The 22,985-nt window shown below is 31.2% G+C and overlaps 1 protein-coding gene across 1 annotated transcript; it reads right to left on the reverse strand.

Annotated features, from left to right (window-relative positions):
* Window positions 1–2,928: 2,928 nt before the first annotated feature.
* On the reverse strand, window positions 2,929–10,305 carry LOC114387082 (DDB1- and CUL4-associated factor 4-like). Its single transcript, XM_028347204.1, has 13 exons — window positions 10,139–10,305; window positions 9,904–10,028; window positions 9,369–9,524; window positions 9,167–9,297; window positions 6,770–7,003; window positions 6,293–6,471; window positions 5,411–5,511; window positions 4,789–4,944; window positions 4,441–4,496; window positions 4,273–4,330; window positions 3,727–3,847; window positions 3,542–3,655; window positions 2,929–3,434 (listed from the first exon to the last, which is right to left on the reverse strand). Exons 1-13 carry the CDS (start codon window positions 10,152–10,154, stop codon window positions 3,337–3,339), a joined length of 1,545 nt encoding a protein of 514 aa, XP_028203005.1. The 5' UTR covers window positions 10,155–10,305; the 3' UTR covers window positions 2,929–3,336.
* Window positions 10,306–22,985: the final 12,680 nt, after the last annotated feature.

Here is a 22,985-nt window from a genome sequence, read left to right on the forward strand (position 1 = left end):
GAATTTTAGGAAGCTCATAAAGTTATTAGGTAATTCTTAACCTTCACTTATTTAAAGTTTTTGTGAATCTCTATTCGACACAAGAAGAAATTAATAATATTTAATTATATGTTATGTGTACGATTAACTGAGAGCATATGATCATTGGTACCCATTTTGATCATGATTTCAAATTTTGGGATATTAGCTACCAAGATTCCTTAGTGTTAATCATTATAAATCATCTTTTAGCATTTTATGGAAAACATTTACCTATTGCAAACATGTGACGTGCAACATACCAAATTAACTAATTGTTAAATTTCATTGATGTCACGCACACGTACCCAAAGAAATTCAACATTTTTTCACCGCATACCGTCCCATCCATCACATTTAAACTTTTGTTTTATCTTAAAAAATAGCGAACATGCATTTATATATAGGTTCATGTTAGGCAACCAAGCTAAAAGAGAGCTAGGTAGGCTCTGGGACATGATTTTGCCTTCACTTTTGTTTCCAAGGGGTCTTGTTGCTTTAGTTAGTTACTTTAATTTGTTGCCAAGACTCAACTCAAAACGCTTTGTGGTAAGCGTATATGGCTACTTGGCTAGAGAATGTTTGTCAAACAAAAAGATATCAAAAGAACTGTTATCTTGCTTTGACAAAAGCAATCAAAGTGCCTCGACAGCTTTCCCTTTTCACGACTGTTTTCTTTATTTGGTTACTTAGATTTTCTTTTTAATTATTCCTCATCCTCATTCAAGATTTTCTTTTCTTTTTCTTTTGGGTTCTGATATCTGAAAATTGGTCAATTTTGGGGTGTTTTTCTTTTAAAAATAAAATAGTTACATCATGATAACATGTCAATCTCGTAAATAATAGATTAAATTAAAAAGGACAGAAGGTGCGAGGATGAGCATGAGATTTGGAATGATTTTTGTTTATTATTAATTTTAATTCTAGGTTATTATTTGAAAAGAGAACTTTTTTATAAGAAATATTTAAATTGCATAATTTATATATATATATTCTTACGACTATCTATTATCTTCTTGTTACCAGTTTTGAGACATTTATAAATGAAATGACAGTTTAAACCTCTCTACTATAAACATTAGAACTTCATTTAAAATCTTCATTTTTTTGTAAAGCCTCAAGATCCATAGTAAGAGTTGTTATTGATATAGTGAGAAGAAAAAACCAATTTGGAGAGGAAGAAGTGTATCAAGTGTCAAGGGGCTAGTTCATTTATATTAATAAAATTAGTTACCAATAGTGTTAAGATTTTTTTTCTTCATGTTAAATAAAATGAAGTATACACAACATATGCATGTTAATCTGTCAAAAGAGAAAAGTTTAATCCAAAGACATTATATTTTATGCACTTAATTGCTAAGAGATCAAATATATATTAGAGAAAAAGGCTTATAAACTAACAGTAAAATTATAATATATTATTATGATAAGTTTATTGATTTTTAAAATAATTATCTTAAAGTAATTCATATGATAATTTGTAATTAGATGACGATGTAAAATTATTTTACACCATCCGTGCATATGTATTAAACTCTATATATTATCCTATTTAAATTTGACTAGGGGCTTTTAAAGAATTGTAACTATTTTTTCCTGAACAATTTAAACCCAAAGTCTTGGTAACAGCTCAAAAAATTGAAGTTTTGTAAAGTATTCACCAACTTTTCCAAGGTCTTGGTTATTTAGACTGCTGAACCTATTATGTAACTAAGATTGAATATCTAACTTAACTCTTTAAAAATAAATAAAAATATTAATTTCGTCCTTTAAAGATTTTGAAAATCATTTGGTTTCATAAATATACAACCATGTATTTGGAAAAAAACTGTGTTATGGATCAATATGATACTATATGGATGGGTGATTTGTGTGATGCTAGTGGTGCTGGTTAGTTCTATGGCCGAAAGTTAGGAATCCAACTCTCATGAAATTAATTCCTTAAAGAAATTACCGTATCAATTAAGTAACGACTCTTCTCACAGATGTTTTATCTACATAATCAAGAATAGAGCCTCTATCATAAGATTAAAAAAAAAAAAAACAAACTACAACTCACTAAACGTTGGTCATACCTTGTGGGTAGCGATACTTATTAGTACCAGCAATCATATCCTAGTTTTACGGAGTTGGAGGGGTTTTGTTAAATTTTATAATCTATATACATAAAAAAGAAATGCACAATTGAATGGATATAAAAAACTGAAACTAAACTCATTCGTTGTTATATTCTCAATTGTTTATAAGAAAAAATTATCATTAAAGTAGTACAAGACGTGCAAAGCTTGGTACATGCAAAGCTGCGTCCATCAACTTATTTGGTTGAATCCAAAAGGAACAAAACTGACCAATGGCTAATCTTATCCTTGGTCTCTGATAGGAACCAGAGGAATAAAGTAGAAAAGAAAGTGAACTTTGTATTAAGATAGCTCAATTACAAGCTCACAGAACACAACGATCACTAATGAAACAGTAATGAATTGGAGCATCTCCTTACAAGATGAATATGAAAAAGAAAAAAGCAGTGACACTACAACTGTTAGAGAACCTCCTCTGCTCTAGACATTTATGGCAATGCATTTTACAAAATTTCAAGAAAACAAAATCCATATTTCAACCCCCTGAAAAGGATGAGAAAAGTGTAGCGACAGACCTACACGTTATGTTTCCCATTTTTACGAAACTTCTTAAAATAACTAATTTTCAATCATTATTAATTTATATTTAAAACAAGTAACATTGTTATTACATTTTATTTAAAGAAAACTTGCAGATTTTTTTCCTATTCACCACATTTCATCTGATAATATAACTACTACATTTGTTATTCAGCCCATTTGTTTTCAATTTTTTTAAAAAAAGAAAATTGAAAGCTTTTTTCTAAATAACCCTGCTAATGATACGAACCAATTAACAGTACCACAATGGTCCCTACCACAACTAAGGCTGGCAAGCAAATGATGATTCTCAAAGTAGAGGCACAATGTCAGCATAGAAACTTTTGGCACAAAAAAGCCATAGCCAGCACAATGCTTTTCTTTTTCTTTTTGGCTCTAAACCTTTCCTTGTGTATGTAAATACTAAAACATCACTAATTCTACAAAGTATTGGTCATCTCTGCTGTGTGCTACTGCTAGTATCAGCTTTAATCCCCAAAAGAGCCTTTAACAGGGAATTTTGCTATGTGAGTATATATCTACAAGCTATTTGATTACCTTCATGTGAGTATATATAGATATATGCTATAACCTCAGCATCTATCAGGTATTGTGGGCATCTAGTTAGCTTCAGATTCTATAGCTGCAGGACCCTTCACACTCATAACCAGCACATATAAAACAGTCCTTCAAGTGATCCAAGCCATGCACCCTGAGACGAGTCACGCTTGTATTGGTTTTCCTCTTCTGCTTTAAAACCTATACAACCAAATAATACACTTTAAGATTAGCAACCATCTGAAAACCAAAATATAGGAGAATTTATAAAATTGAAAGCAGAAAGGCTGAGAGGATATCATGCTCACTATGTCCATATGTTTTATAGCACACAGTGGAGATAACTGAATCAGAGAACTTGTCCTCAAAAAGCAGTTCACCAGACTTGATACTCCATAACCTTAGCTTGCAATCCTCTCCACCTGAGATGACAAAGACAAAATTTTCAGACTCTAGAATGCTAAATAAATAACATCACTGAAACAACACCCACCTGACATAACAAATCTCTCAGATGGATCAACACCAATCTGTATACGAGTATGAGAATTCACATGCCCTTCATAACATTGAACAGCACCCCTCTGAAGTAGACGAAGATCATAAAGTCTCATCTGAAAAGACAAAGAACCCATCATTAAAAAGTAATTTCTCTCAAGATATGCAGCCAGCAAGAAATGGTGGCTACCATGACAATTTAGGTAATGGTTTTCTTTGTTATCTTGTAAGTTCTGGTAACATATATTGCCTGCATTGGTCATTATATTTATATCAATCAATATATTATCTAGGTGATGCAAGACCTGGAGAACAAAAATAAAGATAATCTCCCATGAAAAAAGAATTTCAATTAAACGGGATCAATTACACTTAGTTTTTGCTCATTAAATACAAATAATTTCTCTTCAATTAAAATATAAGAAACAAATTCGTGCAACTGCCTAATCATGAGATGCTGCTGCAAATTTTTGGCATTCTATGCCTTGTAAGAGCAGACATAAATGATATAGGTAACAATTTTCCAGAAGAGTATACTAACCGATCCATCCATTGAGCTTGCCAAAAAGTACTGATCATCAAACTGAAGTGACGCCAAACTAGTGTGAAACCCACAACATAAATTACAGAAAATAGTCAGTGAAAATCAATAATATTCAAATGAAGATACAAGTCATGTAGACAACCAACAAGGAAAAGGATGACTAACCAGGAAATAGATGAAGGCATCCTAATGGTATGAGAAGGATATATGTCTCCTTTGAGCTGTAATATGGGTGAAGCATACCATATCAACAATAGATAAAACTCAAAGTGTAATGACCATCATAAAGTGAATTACCAGACATTGAGGAACAGATTGTGAACATAGAACAAGAAATAATTAGTCCCATCATATAAAAAATTTATACGGGGACTTAAACAGATTCACAAGGTTTACATTATATATTCTGAATCTCTCTACAATATTTTATTATGCTACATTTTGCTTGTTTGTTGAAATCTTCTGTTTCTCTAGCCTATCCTCAATTCTAATTTCCAAAACAAAGAAAAATACCTTGAACCATTCTTTATTAGAACCTCCAACTTTCTTGTCTGAAGATGTATATGGTATCCGATGGGTAATAAGTCTACCAGAAAGGCTTTCTCGACTCTCACGAGAATCTACAGTGACAATTGCTCCATTTCTTAGCCCACATAAAATCACATTTCCCTGCAACAACATTGAGAAAATAAATTGAGAATGATAACCTCATAATATGGTCAAAGGATATGTCATGGTGGTTTTGTAGCCAAAAATGAAAACATAAAGACAGAAATCAACAAATATCACATTTTATTTCACATCAATGAAGAATTTTTTTAAGGACCAGAAACAAGGAATAAGATACTCCCTCCGTTCCTTTTTAATTGTCGGATTTTTGGAAAATTTATGTTTCTATTTATCTATCATTTTTCAAGTTCAAGATAACATTAATTAGTCTTTTGTCAAGTATACCCTTACTTTTCACCTAGTTTTATAATTAATTTACACATATGGAAAGTTACTGTGGGACATTACCTTTGATGTAAACACAGTATCTAGCTGATAAAAATATATTCCTTTTTTCTAATGATTTATTTGATTGAAATAAAATGTCCTATGCAGTATTTATTAGGAATAAAAAGGGGTAACCTACTGAACTAACAATCTGTTGCGCAAAAACATCACTTTTACAATGTAAAAACCATGATATCGTCCCAGTTTCCAGATCCACTGAAGCACCTCCCAAATTTGTACCTAACAACAATAAAGAGCACAAATAAATATATGGCAAAAAAATTATATATAAAGTTACAAAGGGGAAAAAATTGTAATGTCTAAAAGTTTGTTCATAATTCAGATATTTCTTATGGAAGAGGGTATATCACAACCGTCATGTTCATGAACTACCAAGATTTAACAAACCATTTCCCATGGCACATATTTCATTATCTTAATCTAATAAAAATAGAAGCAAAATGCAGACAAGAGACAGAAGCAAAACCAAACAGATCATTCACAGCCATATTGATTGATACAGGGTACACTAGATCATTCCATGTAGCTAAATTTTATAAACTGAAAATCAAACAGTGAAGAGATATAACAGATTAGGAATAGTATTCCTACAAGAATGGGGTGACTGAAAAATACCAAAATATAATAAAACTGTCAGTGAACAGAAGCGAACCTAGTATCTCAACAATCCAGAATTCTTGATAAACTGTTGACAAAAGTTTGGGTGCATGTTATGGCCCAAAATTATTATCCCGTACAACCTATAGCTATCGGTAATAATCGAAACTCAACTGGGTCGGAATCTATGTAGGGAAGTGCTAATGAGGGAACATGAAACATAATAACAAATCAGCAAGGCCATGAACTAATGCTAATGTTTAAGTACATATTCCTCACAAAATGTCATGTGGCTGTATCTAAATTTAACATTATTTGGCATAAGCATATGCATCTGAGCATGCATGTGCCTGTGTATATGTGTGTGTGGGAGAAAGAGTGAGGAGAGCAATATGTAACTTGCCAATTACAGCCCGATGTCTATTATAATCATATTCTGCTGTCCAAATGGTACACCTGAAAGAAGCAATTTCCTCTAGTCCGCTCCATGTGTTCAGTATACCTGGTCCAAGATTTAATGGTTCAACAAGATCAAGAGTATAAACTGATCCACCTGATGTCTCTGATCCCAAAGTAGTAAATCTATTTTCATGTTAAGATCTTTCACTTCAAGATCAATTTTATCATAAATAAATGGCATATAGTGTTCCAATATTGATGATAGAGAGGATTCAGCAAGTCAAATATAAACTATACTATATAGCAAAACTTGGTAATCCAATGTCACATGGATGATCAAGATTAGAAGTATCATGAAGATCATATGACTAAACATTTTAATTTTAACCATATATATATATATATATATATATATATATATATATATTGCATGGCTATATAGTGCTTACAGAGAAATAACCAAAAAAACTCAAAAGGATACAATGCACGTCCAACAATATGACCATCATTGACAGCGTGAGAAGAGCACTTAGGACCCAATCTTATACTAGATATTCTGGAGGACATAAGCAGTGCAGCTCGATTAGGTTTGAAAACCGGCTTAAGCACCTCATTATGCTCATCTGTTCTCCCTTTAACATAATTCTTCACACAATCTGCCCTCCATTTTGTCCCACCATCATAATTACGCCCAACCCCTCCAACTTGAGAAAAACTGCAAAATACCAAATTTCACAAACTAGTAAAATAGTAATTAACATTTACGTCAATGTTAACATGAATCAAATGAATAATAAACATCTGTTAGGTTCAAGTGCAACCAGTGTGAATCCAGTCAGTTTGCTAGATCATCAAGGTACTGATAAAATGTTGACATAAACTGATCAGTTGTTAATTAGAGTACTAGAGCAATGTTGCAAAAAGAAGATTAAAGCAAAATGGAAAAACAAATTGAATAATTTAATGTCAAGATGAAAAGATGCACACCAATTGATTAAGACAAACATACTGACTGTTGGTCACCTGATTAGGAAGGTAGCAGTTTTTTAAACACTGGATAGCGGCGAGTAGCGGATGAACCCTAGTGGGATTGCTGCTATTTTGAAATTTTTTATATAGTCTATATAATGTGTACTATATTACTATATACATATAAATTCTCAAAAATGATAAAAAAAATTACCCTAAATTAATGACATTAATAATTAACAATAAAAGGCCATGAGTGTCTGAAACATAACATACAACTACAAGTAAATGCCAACAAAAGTTAAATACAAGTTTTCTAGATAAGAATCATCGATTATCATCTTTTAAACCCAGGTTGTCTTTGTTATCATTTTCACTACTATTACAGCTGTATATTTCATTTTTGGAAATTAAAACCCTAAAAATAGCCCCCAAAAAAAGCTCTAACGCCTCTATTCAGAGGGCTTTTTTGGTATCAACACATACGCTTCCATAGTGCCGCTATGGCCGCTATTTAGTCCACTACTACCACTACACTAAACAGCTCCACTATGGCAGCCTCTATAGCAGGCAGAGGCCGCACCACTACGCAATTATAGTACCGCTATTTTAACCATGGAAGGTAGTTCATAAACTTACCAGCCACTTAACAGTATCTTAATCTTCCATATGCAATGAAAGAGGATATCTAATTCCTCTTTCTCTTGCTAATAACTCAGGATTTTTATTCTTTATTGAGCCGAGCTTTGCACTGATTCATCTAATTGGCAACTACAGACTTAATTTCTGCTTTCTGTTTTAAACTTTTTACTTGGAAGAATTTATCTGACTTAATAAGTACAACTAATTTTGTATATGGAAAATGCTAGCAACACACTCTTTCAAACACTACTATTTTTTTTAAAAGCTCAAACACTCTACTATTAGCAGAAATTTATTAGGACTCCTGAAATAAAGTGGGTCTCACTCCGTATTGAATAAGGTCAATTCATAATTTTGTGATTCCCATAACATTTTTACCAATGTTATAGTGTATGCTGGGAAGAGTGCATTAAAGAGTGTGTTAGTACTACTCCTCTTTTGTCTATTTGGGTGAGCTTATAATTATTAGTTTAGCCATCCATTCATTCCATTGTCCTAAGATCAATGTTGAAGAGAGAAGAGACCAGCGTCATTTAGCCTTCAAAAGGTTTGAGAGTGGATAAATGGGGTAAGTTTAAAAAAAGGGGGCAAAACCCCAATATTGGCCTCCACTTAAACAGTACAAAATGCCGTCGTCACCCTGCTCCAGGCATGACAGTAAACTGCAATGCAACATGCTCTATTTGCAGCACACCACCTCTCTGGCACAATTGCAATGCTACAAAGCATGATTAACCACTATCCGTGCATCAAACATTCTATAAAGATGAGAAGTGCTTGCAACATACTCCCTACTATAAGGTAAAATTTATTGGAAACTACAAAATCATGCGTGAAACTAATTAAATAAGAATTAGGACCCACAAAAATTTATGATTTCCAATAAATTTTAACCAGTAATAACGTGTCCAAAAAAGTGTGTTAGGGAAGTGTTACTAGCAGTGCTCTTAGTTAGTAAGATTAAATGTTACACTTTACAATAAAACTTTACACTTTGATATAAGGGCAATGGTTAGCAAAAATGTTATTTTACTTAATACATTTTGATGGGATCATAAAATAATACAAAGATGTACTCGCTTAATTTAACTTGCATAAATAGTTAGAAACAACAATAAGACATGTTTACATTTCACAATTGATAAAAGAAACAATTCAATCACAAAGGTTAGAGAATAGAGATTCTTCCAATCATCCTAGATTACATTACAGAAAGCAAGCAAGCACAACGACAAACAGAAAACACACACATAGGCACAAGTTATACCTCATCGAGCCATTTGTGCTGCCCGTCAACAAAACATCAGTTTCAGTTTGCCCCTCGGATGTCTGCACATCAACGCGCAAGTGTTCCAAAGCAGTAATACGCATCCCATCAGTTCCCCGATACTTCCAGACCTGCAAACTCAATCTTTGATTAGATTCAAAGCTCGGAACGATGTAGAAAAGGAAACAAAAGCGATTCGCACCACAGGTCTAGATGCTTGCATTTTCCGGAATTCCTCAGTGAAGTTACTTCTGCAATACCGAGAGATGACGACACTGTGACCATCCAACTCCCTAGCCTGAAGCAGCTTAGACAGGGTTCTGTTTCTAAGCTTCCTACAACAACTCCCACCACTTTCCTGTAACCAAAACCAGTCACATTTCAAGTTCAATTCAATTCAAGGAGCCACATATAACCCTAATAGGGCAATGCATTAAGGTTTTACAAATGAATACACCATCAAATTGGTTCCTAAAGTATTACCCTCTTTCCTAAGTAATCCTCAAAGTAATTAAATTATATAAATAATCAATCAAGTATTACAAATCATGCTACATAGTCCTTCAAGTATTTAAAAATCCTTCAAATCAGTTCCTCAACTTAGTAAAATTGTCAATACTTTACGGATTACTTGTATAAATTTCATAACTTTAAGACTATTTAGGATAAAGGGTAATACTTTCGAGACCAAATTGATGGTTTACTCTTTTACAAATATTATTATATATTATATATACCTGATTGGAAGAGGTTTGGGGTGAGTTAAGAGCAGGGGTCTTGGGCTTAGAAGAAGAGCCAGGAATGGGGCCTTTGATGGGAAAATACCTGTTCTTCTCAGGGTCATAATAAAACCCTGGAAGCTCTGTTGCAACAAAAAAAAAAACTGTTACTACATTACATTCAATTACAAGTTATGAATTGGGATGAATAAACATGTAAGTAAATGTGATTGGAACAAATGGATTCATTCACCTTTTGGTTGTGGCATGTGTGCCGCTACTGCAGAATCGGAGAAAACCACACCAGAGCGTGAGGTTTGTTGGTCGGACGAGGAAACACGGTACGGCGTACGAGGTTTGGGAGCGAGTGAGTGAGTGAAAGGGAGAATAACGTCACTGGTTTTAAGCGGTGAAATTAGTTTGCATTTTAGTTTTGGTTTGGAACATTTGTTATGTATATACGGGGAAAAGAAATATCATGAAGTAAACTATTGTAGTAATATTTTTAGAGATTTTAAAAAAGTAGAAATTAATTTATTTTTTGTGTATAATTATAAAAAATTAAAAAATACTTTTGAAAAAAAAATTGATTTTAGAGAGACTATTTACAATAGTTTTTAGATTTCTTTTTCTAGCTCCTAATTATTTTTTAAAAGATTTTAATGATATTTTTTGTAAGAAAGAAATAAAAGGGTGAGATTTAGGGTAGACGAAAATAGAGTGAATAGAAACAAGTGAAAAACATAGTGAATTTAGGGATGTTTAATTTAAGAGAAATAGTAAAGAAAAAGGGAGAGAAACGAAAAACTAAAAATAAAAAATATATAAAATAATTGATTATGGTTAGCTAAAATGTAATTGTTTTTTATAACATCTAATTTTTTATCCGTGGCAATTTAAAATAATATTAAAAAATTTATAATAATTAATTCACCCTTAATTATGAATAAAAATAATAATAGATTGTTTTCATAAAGGAATGCGATCAATTTTCATTTTTGCAGTATTTTATGAAGAAATAAAAAGTTGTGAAACTCATACATTTTTATTTTTCTTCTTTCTTATTTCCACATTACCAAAATGTATTATTTTCTATCTTCTCTCTATTTTTACTCTCCTTTTTATTTTCCTTCTATTTTTTGGATACCAAATAAAGCATGAATAAACGCATAGAAGAACATCACAACTCGAGAGAGGGATAGTTTACGAATATATCAAAAAGGTGGGGTACGAAGAGAACAAAATGAGTGAGAATAGCAAAGGGTCCTTTTAATGTTAGAAAAAAAAAAAAAAGCTAACCCATTTGAGAGAAAATATATTAAACACTATAATGTATCCAACAGCATCAGTCAAATCAATGTAAAAAAAATAAGTTTTTTAAAAGAAATAAAATATTAAATAAGATGTTTAAATAAAATATGTATTTAATAAAAATGGTGTAGCATTATCATTTAAAGAAGCAAACAAAGATTCAAACTCAGTGTTCAATTGATCTTTGTTACAATCTCTTTCTGCCCATATCAATTTTGTTTCCAATGGTAGGTGTAACAAATCTGGTTGGATATGACATGGGTTTCAATAGAATATTTATTTTGTGAAGTGACATATTTATACAAACAAATAAATAATAATCACAATGTATGTTAGAGAGTTGTCTCTGCTCATGCAAAATATCATCCACTAAATACTAAATACTCTCATGTTTTGCTCCCACACATGCTCGGTCCTATTTATGTTAATAGAGATAAGCATTGTAACAATTAGCTTCCTTAAATAATAGCTTGATCCCCAATTGCTAGCTTCTTTGACAACATCAATGTATTCTTTATCTTTATGCAAAAATCTCATTGCAAAGCATGCATCTCGAAAAGTAGATAAAGTGTTCCAACAATAGTTTTAGTATCCTCAAAGCTAAAAGGTCCCTTGGCAATAGAGAGCATCATCCTCAAATAAAAGAGCTCATCGTGGAACCTTGTTTTCTTGGTTGTCAGCATCTTTTTGGAAGGTGCGTAAACAAATTTTGAGACAAACTATGTGTGTAAGATTTCTAGTGTCACTATACAGTTTGTTACTTAACAGTTGGCTTAGAAAACAATGAATCCATATTCTCAAAATCACCAAATAGAATAGATTGTTCTCCAGGGAGATGAAAGTATAATCTTTCAATTGTTGGTGTTCTTCAATGGATTGGAAAAATAAAAATTCTCCTGCAGGTCTCACATGGTGAAATGTACTTACAATTTAGATATTGTTTCACTTCATCTCTGTATTGCATTTTAGAATCATCAACATTCTTTGGAGGTATAATGACAATTGTAATCCTATCACAATCCTTGTTGATGTACTTGATAAAGATACTTTGGTTACACCATTCAATATTAAGATGAACTTTGTAATACCTTACCAACAATTGTGAATTATAAGGGACCACATAGTGATTGTCAAGAGATATGCCATTTTTTTCAACAACAATTCCGTTATCTCTTCTTCTATACAAAGGGTAACCGTCCTGGTCCACAATGGTAGATGTTTGAAATTTCTTTGGGAAAAACCTAGAGCAATAACCATCTTTCATGCATGGTGATGCCCTATGGGCTGACCCACAAGAACCATGTATTGTATAATTTTTTTACATATTCATACAATTTTGGATCTTCCTTTTTATTAGGTATCTTAGCTGAGATAATTTTATTAAGATATATGCAGGAAATAAATACTTGTTGGAAGGATGTAAGAATATAAGGATAAGGGCATGAGATAAACCCTTGTTTTAGAACTCTATCGTGTAGATATCTTTATAAAGGGAATGAAGTTCATTATACATCATTATGTATTTATAGTTAAATAGGTTAAATGTAATAATAATAGAGAAAATAATTCAAACAGCTAATAAATTTGACATGCAAGGACTTTGTCAAATATTTCATTCTTCAAGTGCACCAGAAATTGGTCTAATTTTATTTTTAATTCTAAAGGTGATCAACTAGGTTATCTGATGAAAATTAATCATAAGGTAGATTATTTTGTATAATTTGTTCATAAAAGGATTGTACGAAATAACAATCCTCTCTTTTTATATATTAAATATTTTATTAACACTTATTATTTTTTTAAGATTTATCCATCACATATGTTACCTATTATATTATATTTCTCTCTCTAACACCATGTTTGGAAGAGATGTATTAGGAAGAAAGGAAAAAGGAAGGGCGGAAAAGATTTAAAAAAGTGCTTTCTTTTTTTATTTGGTTTCTTAATAACTTGGAAGAAAATAATAAAATTCATGTGATACTCATGTTTTTTTTTTATAGTTCTCTACAATTTGAGAAGAAAAGGAGAAAGTGTCTTGTTACATATGTTTGAATTTTCGTTTAAAACAACCTTGAACAACTTATTAAGAGAAATTTCTTTTTCTTTTTTTCAATTTCTATACAACTAAATAATTAAGAAAAAATAAAGTTATATATATATATATATATATATATATATATATATATATATATATATATATATATATATATATATATATTATATTTTCTCATTAAACAACTTAAATAATCATCTCACTCTCTACTTCTTTTCTTTCTTAAAACAAACATATATACCTTAAATATCATTTATCAATTATTTAAGTGTATATGAATATTTTCCATTAAATTATTTTCTCCGCTTGGTATATTTTAAAGACAAGCGATGCTAGCTAACATTTACGGATTTTGAACTTTGTGGTCTTTATGCTTATGCTATCATGTATAGATATTTTAAGAACATTATCTTGTAAATAGAAATTTGAATATTGTATTTATTTAATTTTTCGATATTCAATTAAGAGTTCAGGAATCTAGTTTCAAACCTTGAAAAAGCCATCGTTGGAAACTTAAATTTATTTCAATTTGAGTCTAATTAATTCAGGTTACAATCCAGTCGAAGCTCATTACTTTTCCTAAATTTCTCATTTTCTTTCCTAGCATCAGACAATTGACTCTTTTTAAGAACACAATTCTTTATATTTATGCCAACTTGTTGAGATAATTTTTTTAAAACTAGTGCATGAAATGTATATCTAGAAGAAAGAAAAAAAGATAAACACCGTCTAATTGAGAGAATGAGATGTATTGAATAAATTGTCTATTCTAATTTATAATCCAGAAATTTATTGGCGTAAAACGAAAAAATCATTTAATTAATTTCGTTAATTTAAAAATGAAGGAAAAAAACCCTGCTTATCTATGTTGCCCTTTGAATCTTGGCTTTTGCTTCTTGACTTTAATTTTGAAGCCAGCGTGACGATTGTGATAAAAGAATACAACGAAATTCTTAACCCTACTCACTCTATAAATGTTAGACCATCTCCAATACAAATTTTTTGACCAGTTTTTTAAGTTACTTTTTGTGATCTTCAAAGTGTTATGTTATTATAAGAAATTCACATATAATTTTGTGTTCTAATAGTAAGAAATTCTAGATAACTTTAAAAAACTCATACTTTTATATTTTTTTTTAATTTTTACTTAATTATGGTTTAAGTATGATATTTTTATGTATTAGATAAATATTATTTTTTATAGTGAAGAAATATTTCCTTGCAAAAAATACATATCTTATTTTTACGAAACTCTCCTTGTCATATAGATTTGTTCCAATTAAAAAAAAAAACAGTTTATTCACTTAAGAAATCGTTCAAGAAATCCCATATCGGAGATGCTCTTACTTCACATGGCACATATTGCACAACTCAAATGCATACATCACTACTAGAAAATAGGCTTTTAATATCAATTATTTTTTACTTTCAATATCGATTTTTAATCAATGTTGAAACCACCGACGTTAACATTATCAATGTTAACATCGATTTTCAAAAAATTGATGTTAATATACACTACATGATATCAATTTATACGAAACTGATGTCGTATAGACCAAAACCGATGTTGTTAGGTGCATAACAACATCAATTCTAAAAAAATCAATGTTGAATTGTGTAATCTGAAGCGCTTATTACATCGGTTTTTAAAAAATCGATGTAGAAAGTGTCTTTACAACATCACTTTTAGACCAAGTGGTGTTGTTTTTTGCAAAAAAAATTAATATTTTGTTTATTTTTACAATGAACCAATTTATAAAAAATATATTAATTTTAAATTAAAAATTTAAAAATATTATTTTCATTACGATATCACATTACTTACCATCTTATCATATTAATCTAGAAAAAAATTTAAATGATAGTTATCAAACTATAAGGTATGAACATTACTCATTTTTAACTTACATATATATCCTACTACAAAATAAGTAAAAACTAGATTTTTTGCATTTGAAAAACAAACATCTTTTTCTCTTTGTCATGATACAGAAAAGAGGAGACAAGATATACTATATTATCATATAATATATTAGCTCCCTAATAATGTATCAGGTTAGAACACAAGCAAAATTCAAGCTATCAACATTTCTTTGATAGTAGGATGCTCCTATACAATCAAGAATAACATTAACACTATGTTTTAATTAATCTCATGTCCTATGTTGTTCTAGTTTTAAATCAAACCTATAACAGAACTTCATATCATGTAGTGTCACATTCAAACATAATGCTAGTCTACAAGTGAAACTAACAAAGGAAACACACAAAGTAAAATGAAATATTTATGTGGCATTGTTGTTGTTCTAGATGCAACTTTTCTGAATTTGCCATGTCATACTCCCCATTTTCCAAATGCCTTTGCTTTGGTCTTAACCTGGAATTAGTAAGTGCCAGCTTTTCCTACATATGCATAAATAGAAGTGATGATAAATGTGGAGCACAAGCACTCACTCAAAGAATTGTCTTATATAAGATATACTACAATTGAGTGATTTAAATTTTGTGTTTTTGCAGAGAAAGTTTAAAATTTGTTTGAAATTCATAAAAAATGGATTTGGTTTAATTACATTGTATTAGGTAGGTTTTAAGATTAAAAAAATCAATTTATATAATTAAATTAAATTTAAAATCAATTCATCTGTTTTAAAATTTTGTTAGAATTTGTATATTTAAAGTGATGAAATCACTATTTCAAATCTAATAATTTTTTTATTTGTGAACATCTTAAACAATACAAATCAAATCAAACGTTTCTAAATAGTGTAAGCATTTTTATCTCTTTATGCCCAAAATCAACTTTGACATGATTATGATTGTGTATCTGAAGGAACTTAAACAAACATATTATTTTAGAAAGTAGAATAATGTTTTAAATATCTCTATTATTAACTTTGTACTTTCATATAAAATTTTATTTTTTATATAGTCACAAAATTGATAATAAATGTTTAAAATTAGCTATTAATTATATTAAGAATTTACCGACAAAAAAAACTAAAAAAGCTTTTTTATATTAAAGTTAAAAGAAAAACTCAAGAAAATGTAGCTATTAATTATATTTTTTAATGGAGGGACATGTATATTTTGAACGTGAAAATATAAATTAAGCATTTTTTATGAGAATATAATTTACTTTAAAGTAATATGTAAGAAAACCTATAAGAAAATGACAGATAAATGTACAGTAAACCTACAAGTATTATTATCTTTAAAAAATGAATTTATAACTTATATATAAGTGAAGATATTGACGTATGAGCTTACAAGTTCAAGCCTTAGTGCTAATTTATGTGCTTATCATGTTTGGTCAAACTTTTTTCCACCTAACAACAAAAACAAAAAGAAAAAGGTATTTTGGTTGAAATTCAACAAAATTCCAAAAGAAATTTTGTCAAAAAAGAGATTGTAAACTTTCAATACGTCTCTGTGGTCCTAGTTAAATTATATTAAGTTCATTATCTTTTGAGCAATGAAAATGGTTAATATGTTCCCAAATGTTGAAGCATAGTACTGATCGACGTGCAACATTTTGTAAGTTGCAGTAGAACCTACAGCCAAAGCACTCATGTTAGGGGATACCTGTCCAAGAGACCTAAGATATGAAAAAAAAAATTATATCAACAAGTTGAATTATGTATTTATTTATCTCTAGAGTCTTGAGTGGTTGTGGTTGTATTTGTTTTGATAAAAAAGAAACGAACTGTCAAACTTCCTTAGCAGAGGAAATACATTAAAATAAAAAAGCTACTTACATTAAAACAGTTACACATTAATAATCACACTAATCAGCCCATATATTGGGTCCTTTTTCCATTATTATCTTTGCACCAAACCATAGAATGAAAACATTACTGTTGAAAATAACAAACTAACCCAAACCTAGACCCACTTCAGCTATAGAACCTTCATGAATTCCTGATTTGTAAGCATCTACAAAAAAATTGTTCAAACTAGATATTGCTTGTTTTTCCCCAGCAAAGGAAGCTACCTGAAAATACACAAAGAGGGAGAAAATATAATTATTATGGCACTGCAAGACATAAGTAACCACTTAAACATTTTTATAAAAGTGTTTCACTGAAAATGAAAGAAATTGGGGTTACCTATATACTTCTAGGTAAATAAAAGGGTTGTTCCAATGACAAGGTCTCCCAATGGAATAAAATTAAGTTTAGGATCTAAAAGATGTACTAAAAATTAACAAAGGAAGTTGGGGCCTATAGTAATATCCAGTTGCAAAATTCTAAGATAGTCTACTCTACAAAAAGTTCCAGTTCACGAGTTCTACTTTATTTCGAATCCTAACTAACATGCGATTTTTTTTTCTTTAACTTTTAATTAACATACTAGAGGAATTAAGAAGAACCCAAGATTGCTAAATTATCCAAGCATTCAATTTTGAAGTTAAAGGTAGTAATTGTTGTAAATGGAATGCAGTGACACTAGCATAATTGAATGAAATTTTCAAATATGATATGGAGTAACCACAACACAAGAACTAGAAGTCTTACACAGTGGGGAACTAGCATGAATGAAGCTCGAGTTGGAACCAAATTCTGATGAGAAAAGTGAGCAATGGGAGAGCATTTTGGTGCAGTGAAAACACGAGCATCTACAACACAGTTCAACTCTGAGAGTTAGAAATTGAACTTGAGATTGTTTCTTTCTGTTAAATGAAAGAGTTAAAATAGAGAGAGTTTACCACAAAAAGAGATTGAAAGAGAAGTAAAGGGTCGAACAAAGCAAACTCTTTTGACTTTCCTGTTTGTTTATCAAACCTAATGATCCTTCTTTGATTTTGCCATACACAAAGAAGTGTGTGAGAAGCTTATCTGTGGGGAGGTCCGACGGCACGCTGGCAGCGTAGATCTTACAGAGAGCCAAATCAATGGGGTTGGCGTTCGACGCAGAGTTCCCGACAGCGGCCAACTGTGTGATTGTCATGCGAACGTTGATGCAAGCGGAGAAGAGCATCGTCGAGGATGACAATGGCCTCCTCAAGGTCGTCGAAGGTGGAGAAGAGCGAGCGGAGGCCATCGGTGGTCGTATATCCTAGCCGAGGCAGCGGATGAAGAGCTTGTACTGGCAAACATCATGGTTTACAACGGCGCGCATGGCGGCAAGGATGTCGAGGTGGCGCACCACCGCGTCGTAGAGGATGTCGAGGAGCTAGTCAGGGGTGAAGCACTCGATGAGCTTGCGGTCTTCAAAGGGGGAGAGTCATCATTGTTAAGAACAAGAAAGCTTCAATAAAAGAAAAATTAAAACACAACATTAAAACTCAACATCAGTTTTACAGAAACCGATGTTAATATCGTCACGTTAACATTGGAAAAAAAACCGATGTTAACAAAATCAGTTTATTTACAAAAATGTCACCGCTCTTTTGTTAACATCAATTTTATCAAAAATCAACGTTAAAATAGCAATGTTGAAAGTGTTTTTTTTAGTAGTGCATGCATGGTGATTCAACTATACCCAACTAACTAAGCCCACGTTTTCTCGAAACTTAACTAACAAGCCATGGAAATGTTTCCCTTGTTTCCTTACTTTCTTCCCTTATTTTTTCTCACATTCAAGCTATTATTCTCCCAAAGAAGAAAATACAAAAACCTGCCACCAGGTCCACCTCCTCTTCCCATAATTGGAAACCTCAACCTCCTCAAACGTCTCTTCCACCATTTCTTAACCTGCACATCAAAAACACACAATGACATCTTTTCTCTTTGGTTCGGCTCCCGCCTCGCCGTTGTCATCTCGTCGCCCTCTGCCTTCCAAGAATGCTTCACCAGAAACGACGTCACCCTGGCAAACCGACCTCACTCTCTCTCAGAGAAGCATATCTTCTACAACTACACCACCGTAGGGTCCTGCTCCTATGGCGAGAACTGGTGCAACCTCTTCCGCATAACCTCCCTTGATGTCCTCTTGATGCAACGAATCCACTCCTTCTCTGAAATCCAAAAGGATGGACTTAGTTGTCAGTTGTTAGTTTTTTAGTGGACAAATTAGAATCCACAATCTCTTTTTATTTTTTTTTCTCTTTTTATCATTAAATCAATTTTATAACTCTCAGATTGATACGTACCTTGGCCAAGGCCTCGTGCATGGATCATGAACACGTGGAGCTGAGTTCCATTACTATGGTGCCAAGAGTCAGATAAAGGACGTGAAAGAGGCGAAGGAGTTCAAGGAGTTGAGGACAAGCAAATGTTTTAATTTGGGGGAGTTTGATAAATGTGAAATATAAGATAATTTGATAGTCAACTTTGGCTAAGAATGATTGCAAATTCTTTACTTTATTATTGTTTTTAATGAAACAATGAAGAAGTTAACATCTTTGTTGTGTTTTTATTAGCAAAATTCAAAAGAAGAAGATTCCAAATGCTTTAGAGGAAAAATTGATGCAAAAATGGGAAGAAAAAACCTTGAAAAAAAAATTAGAAGAATTGGAAAGTCCGCTTAGCGCGCAAGGCAGACCCAGTTCACACTCTCGCTTAGCGCGCAACACACACTTAACGCGAAAAAGACCCACGAAGAAGTCCAAAGGCGCACTTAGTGTGAAGGCCCGCACTAAGCCCGAAATCAGCGTGAAAATTAAGTTACCTAGTGCCTATATAAGGAGGAGGAAGTAGAAGAAAAAAACACGGAGTCTTAGAACCCACGCACTGAGTCTATCCCTTAGGGGAAACCCTCTCTCTTTATCCATCCATCATCTTCTTCCATCCCTCAACCCCTAAAGTGTAAAAGTCTCTCATGACAATGAGAGGCTAAAACCCCTCTTAGTTAGGGCCTAACAGGCCTAAAAAGGCAACAAATGTATTGTAATGTTTCATATCTATCAATGCAATCAAGTGTTTTTTTTTCCTATTATTCTTTCTTATTTTAATTTAATGTATCATTCATTCTTATATCGTCTTTGGGGGTTAGTCGCTCGGGAGACAGTAATCCTTAATAGAAATACAAGGAAGGTCTTACAGGCATTAATTTTAGGGGTTAGTCGCTCAGGAGACGGTAATCCTTAACAGAACTGGGAAAGGGTATCTCAACATTACATTTTCTAGGGATAGAGGTACTTTGTTGTGCCTCTGCATACAACTTTATACTTAATGTTGTTTATGATTTCATCTTTGTAAAGAGATTTGGAAGAGAGAATATATAAATTAGGCTCTTTATCGTGAGGGATCCGGGTTGAGCATATTAACAAATGTGGGTAGGAAAAATTCACCATTGATAGAGAAAAATCTAAAATAATACATCTTAGACAAATAAGACAGGCTAATTCTCAATATTATCACATTGTGAGAATTCATCTTATCTTATCTTTCTTTATCTTCTATCTTCTTTTATCTTTATCATCTTTTAATTTAAATATTTTATCTTTTCTATCTTTGATTTTTATCTTTAAATATTTATCTTTTCTTCTAAATCTTTATCTTATCTCCTATCTATTATTTTTTCTTATCTCTTGTTTTTAAATTGAATTTGTATCAATTTAAGTACAACCAAAGTTCCTGTAGATTCGACACTCGAACTTCCAAGTACTTTACTATTTGTGACAAATTGATGCACTTGTCAATCGGTTAACATAAATTGATCAAACTATATTTTATATATTTAAAGATAATTATTATTATGGATTTTAATGATATAAAAATAAATAATCTAGTGACTAGTGAGTAAAATAGTACTTTAAGTAGATGGAGTTATCGAAATTTGAAAGCAAACTCACCTATTTTACGCCGTTTATTTTTTTATTTACAAAATTAAATGGATTTGTTTTCTGATTCCACGCGCATGCACATGCATTGAGTTCCCATGATATACAAAATCAAATTATGAAAAGAGGTGTTCTAGCTGAATGAACATGACAATCTGTTGAGTGCTTTGCAATTGGTTTAAAGACTCTAACAGATCAATGGCATTTTTTTCTTCTGTGTATTTGCATATTTTATTTTACAGCTAGGGTTTTCTGTGAATGTGGAAAAAATTATTTTCTCATGCCTTCTGTTACTGGCGAAGAATAACAAATATAGGAAGATCTGGAACTTGAGTTGGCTGGGTGAGACTTCAGAATATGGATTATTTGACTAAGCAAGAAAGGTGCACTTAATTTTTAGTTAAAGTGATTGATAAAAAGGAGAAAGCCAGATGTAGAACTCGGGACCGCTAGTGAGATTTGCTTCATTGGAAAGAAAAATACAAGAACTAGGGGAACGTAAAATGCAAGTAGTTCAGTTCGAAATTTGGAGTCTAATGAACCAGATCAGGCACTAAAATTAAAAACTAAAAATTTCATGTACTAAAATAAATAAAATTTTAGGTAGCAAAATCAAAATAACTATATTATATGTATTAAAAACACATTTAAATCATTTTTTAAAAAATAAGTAACATTTCTCATAAAAAATATAACTTTTTTAACTCCATGCATTACAAGGTGTCAATATAATTATATATATGAAAAATGATATATTGTTAATTTTAAAATATAAGAAAATTAATCAAACAAAAAATATTTGTTTTAATAAGTTGTTGATGAACTTCTTAAAAAGTTTCACTTCGATGTTTCCTCAAATTTATTTGATCATGGAGCAAGACGTATTATATTATATTATATTATATTATATTATATTATATTATATTATATTATATTACATAAAAAAAGCGTAATTATAAGGCAAAGATAATGGGTGGGCTTTTTTATTTTACAAAAATAGTATATGAAATCTTAAATGTAAACTTTAATATCGTATTATATTATGATTTTATCTTGTTATCGTCTAAAACATTAGATGTAAATTTCGTAGAACATATTTTGATAGTGCATATGATATAAGAGTCTTAATTCATTTTAAGACATAAATGTCTTTTGACCTATCATAGTGCATAAAGTTTGTCCAAATAGAACCCATGAGAAAGAAACTAGAAGTCCAGTCATGAGACAATTGCTTTCTAGAGTATTGTAAGCATTAGTGGTGTATGTTTGCACAAGGTTACTATTAGGTTAAAATTGAAAAAGCTTGTTAACGACTACTTGGGTTGAGTGGACCTAGAAATTTAGAATACCAAGTTGAGAACTTGCAAAGGTGAGAATACCTAGTGAAGAACCTGCATAGGTTGAAAATACTAGTTGGAGGACTTGCAAAGGTGAGAATACTAGTTTGGAAGGGTGAGAATACTTAGGCATATACCTAAAAAGGTAAGAATACTATAGAGGTAAAAATACTTAATGTAAATTTGCAGAGGTGATAATATTATATTGAGAAGTAGCTTGTAATGACTTGAGAAGAATTTATGAGAGCCTGATGAAGCTAACGAAGAAAGAATATCCTGTTCTAGTTGATTTTTTTCTACGTAGAAAATCCTATAATTAAGTTGTAATGACTGGATGTATAGCCCAAGGTTATAGGTGAATCAATATAAAAATTCTCATGTTCAATATCCTTTCCTTGCTTCTCAAGTTTGTGTTGTGTGTTTAATTAGTTTTGATTGAATAATATCTAATAATAAACTTGATTAGAACTAAATATTAAAAAGATTTTCAAACCGATTTACACTTTAAAAGCAACAAAAATAACTTGCTGAAAACTAGAAATTAAAATATGGAGTATGTTAGAAATTTAGCTTTTACAAACTAGTATTGAGAAGTATCTCAGATTTGGTATATTCCTTAGTGCTATATTTATATTCAAGTTCAAGAAAAGATTTCTTTGTTCCAAACATATTT

Source organism: Glycine soja, chromosome 15 (assembly GCF_004193775.1).
Source record: "Glycine soja cultivar W05 chromosome 15, ASM419377v2, whole genome shotgun sequence".
Lineage (NCBI taxonomy): Eukaryota > Viridiplantae > Streptophyta > Magnoliopsida > Fabales > Fabaceae > Glycine > Glycine soja.

What these genes read in the sequence shown, in the direction of transcription:
- LOC114387082 (XM_028347204.1), bottom strand. An exon ending in CCCAAACCTCTTCCAATCAG is followed by an intron (nt 9,525 to 9,903) that starts GTATATATAATA and finishes TTTTGGTTACAG; the next exon opens with GAAAGTGGTGGGAGTTGTTG. An exon ending in CTATAAAACATATGGACATA is followed by an intron (nt 3,435 to 3,541) that starts GTGAGCATGATA and finishes TTGGTTGTATAG; the next exon opens with GTTTTAAAGCAGAAGAGGAA.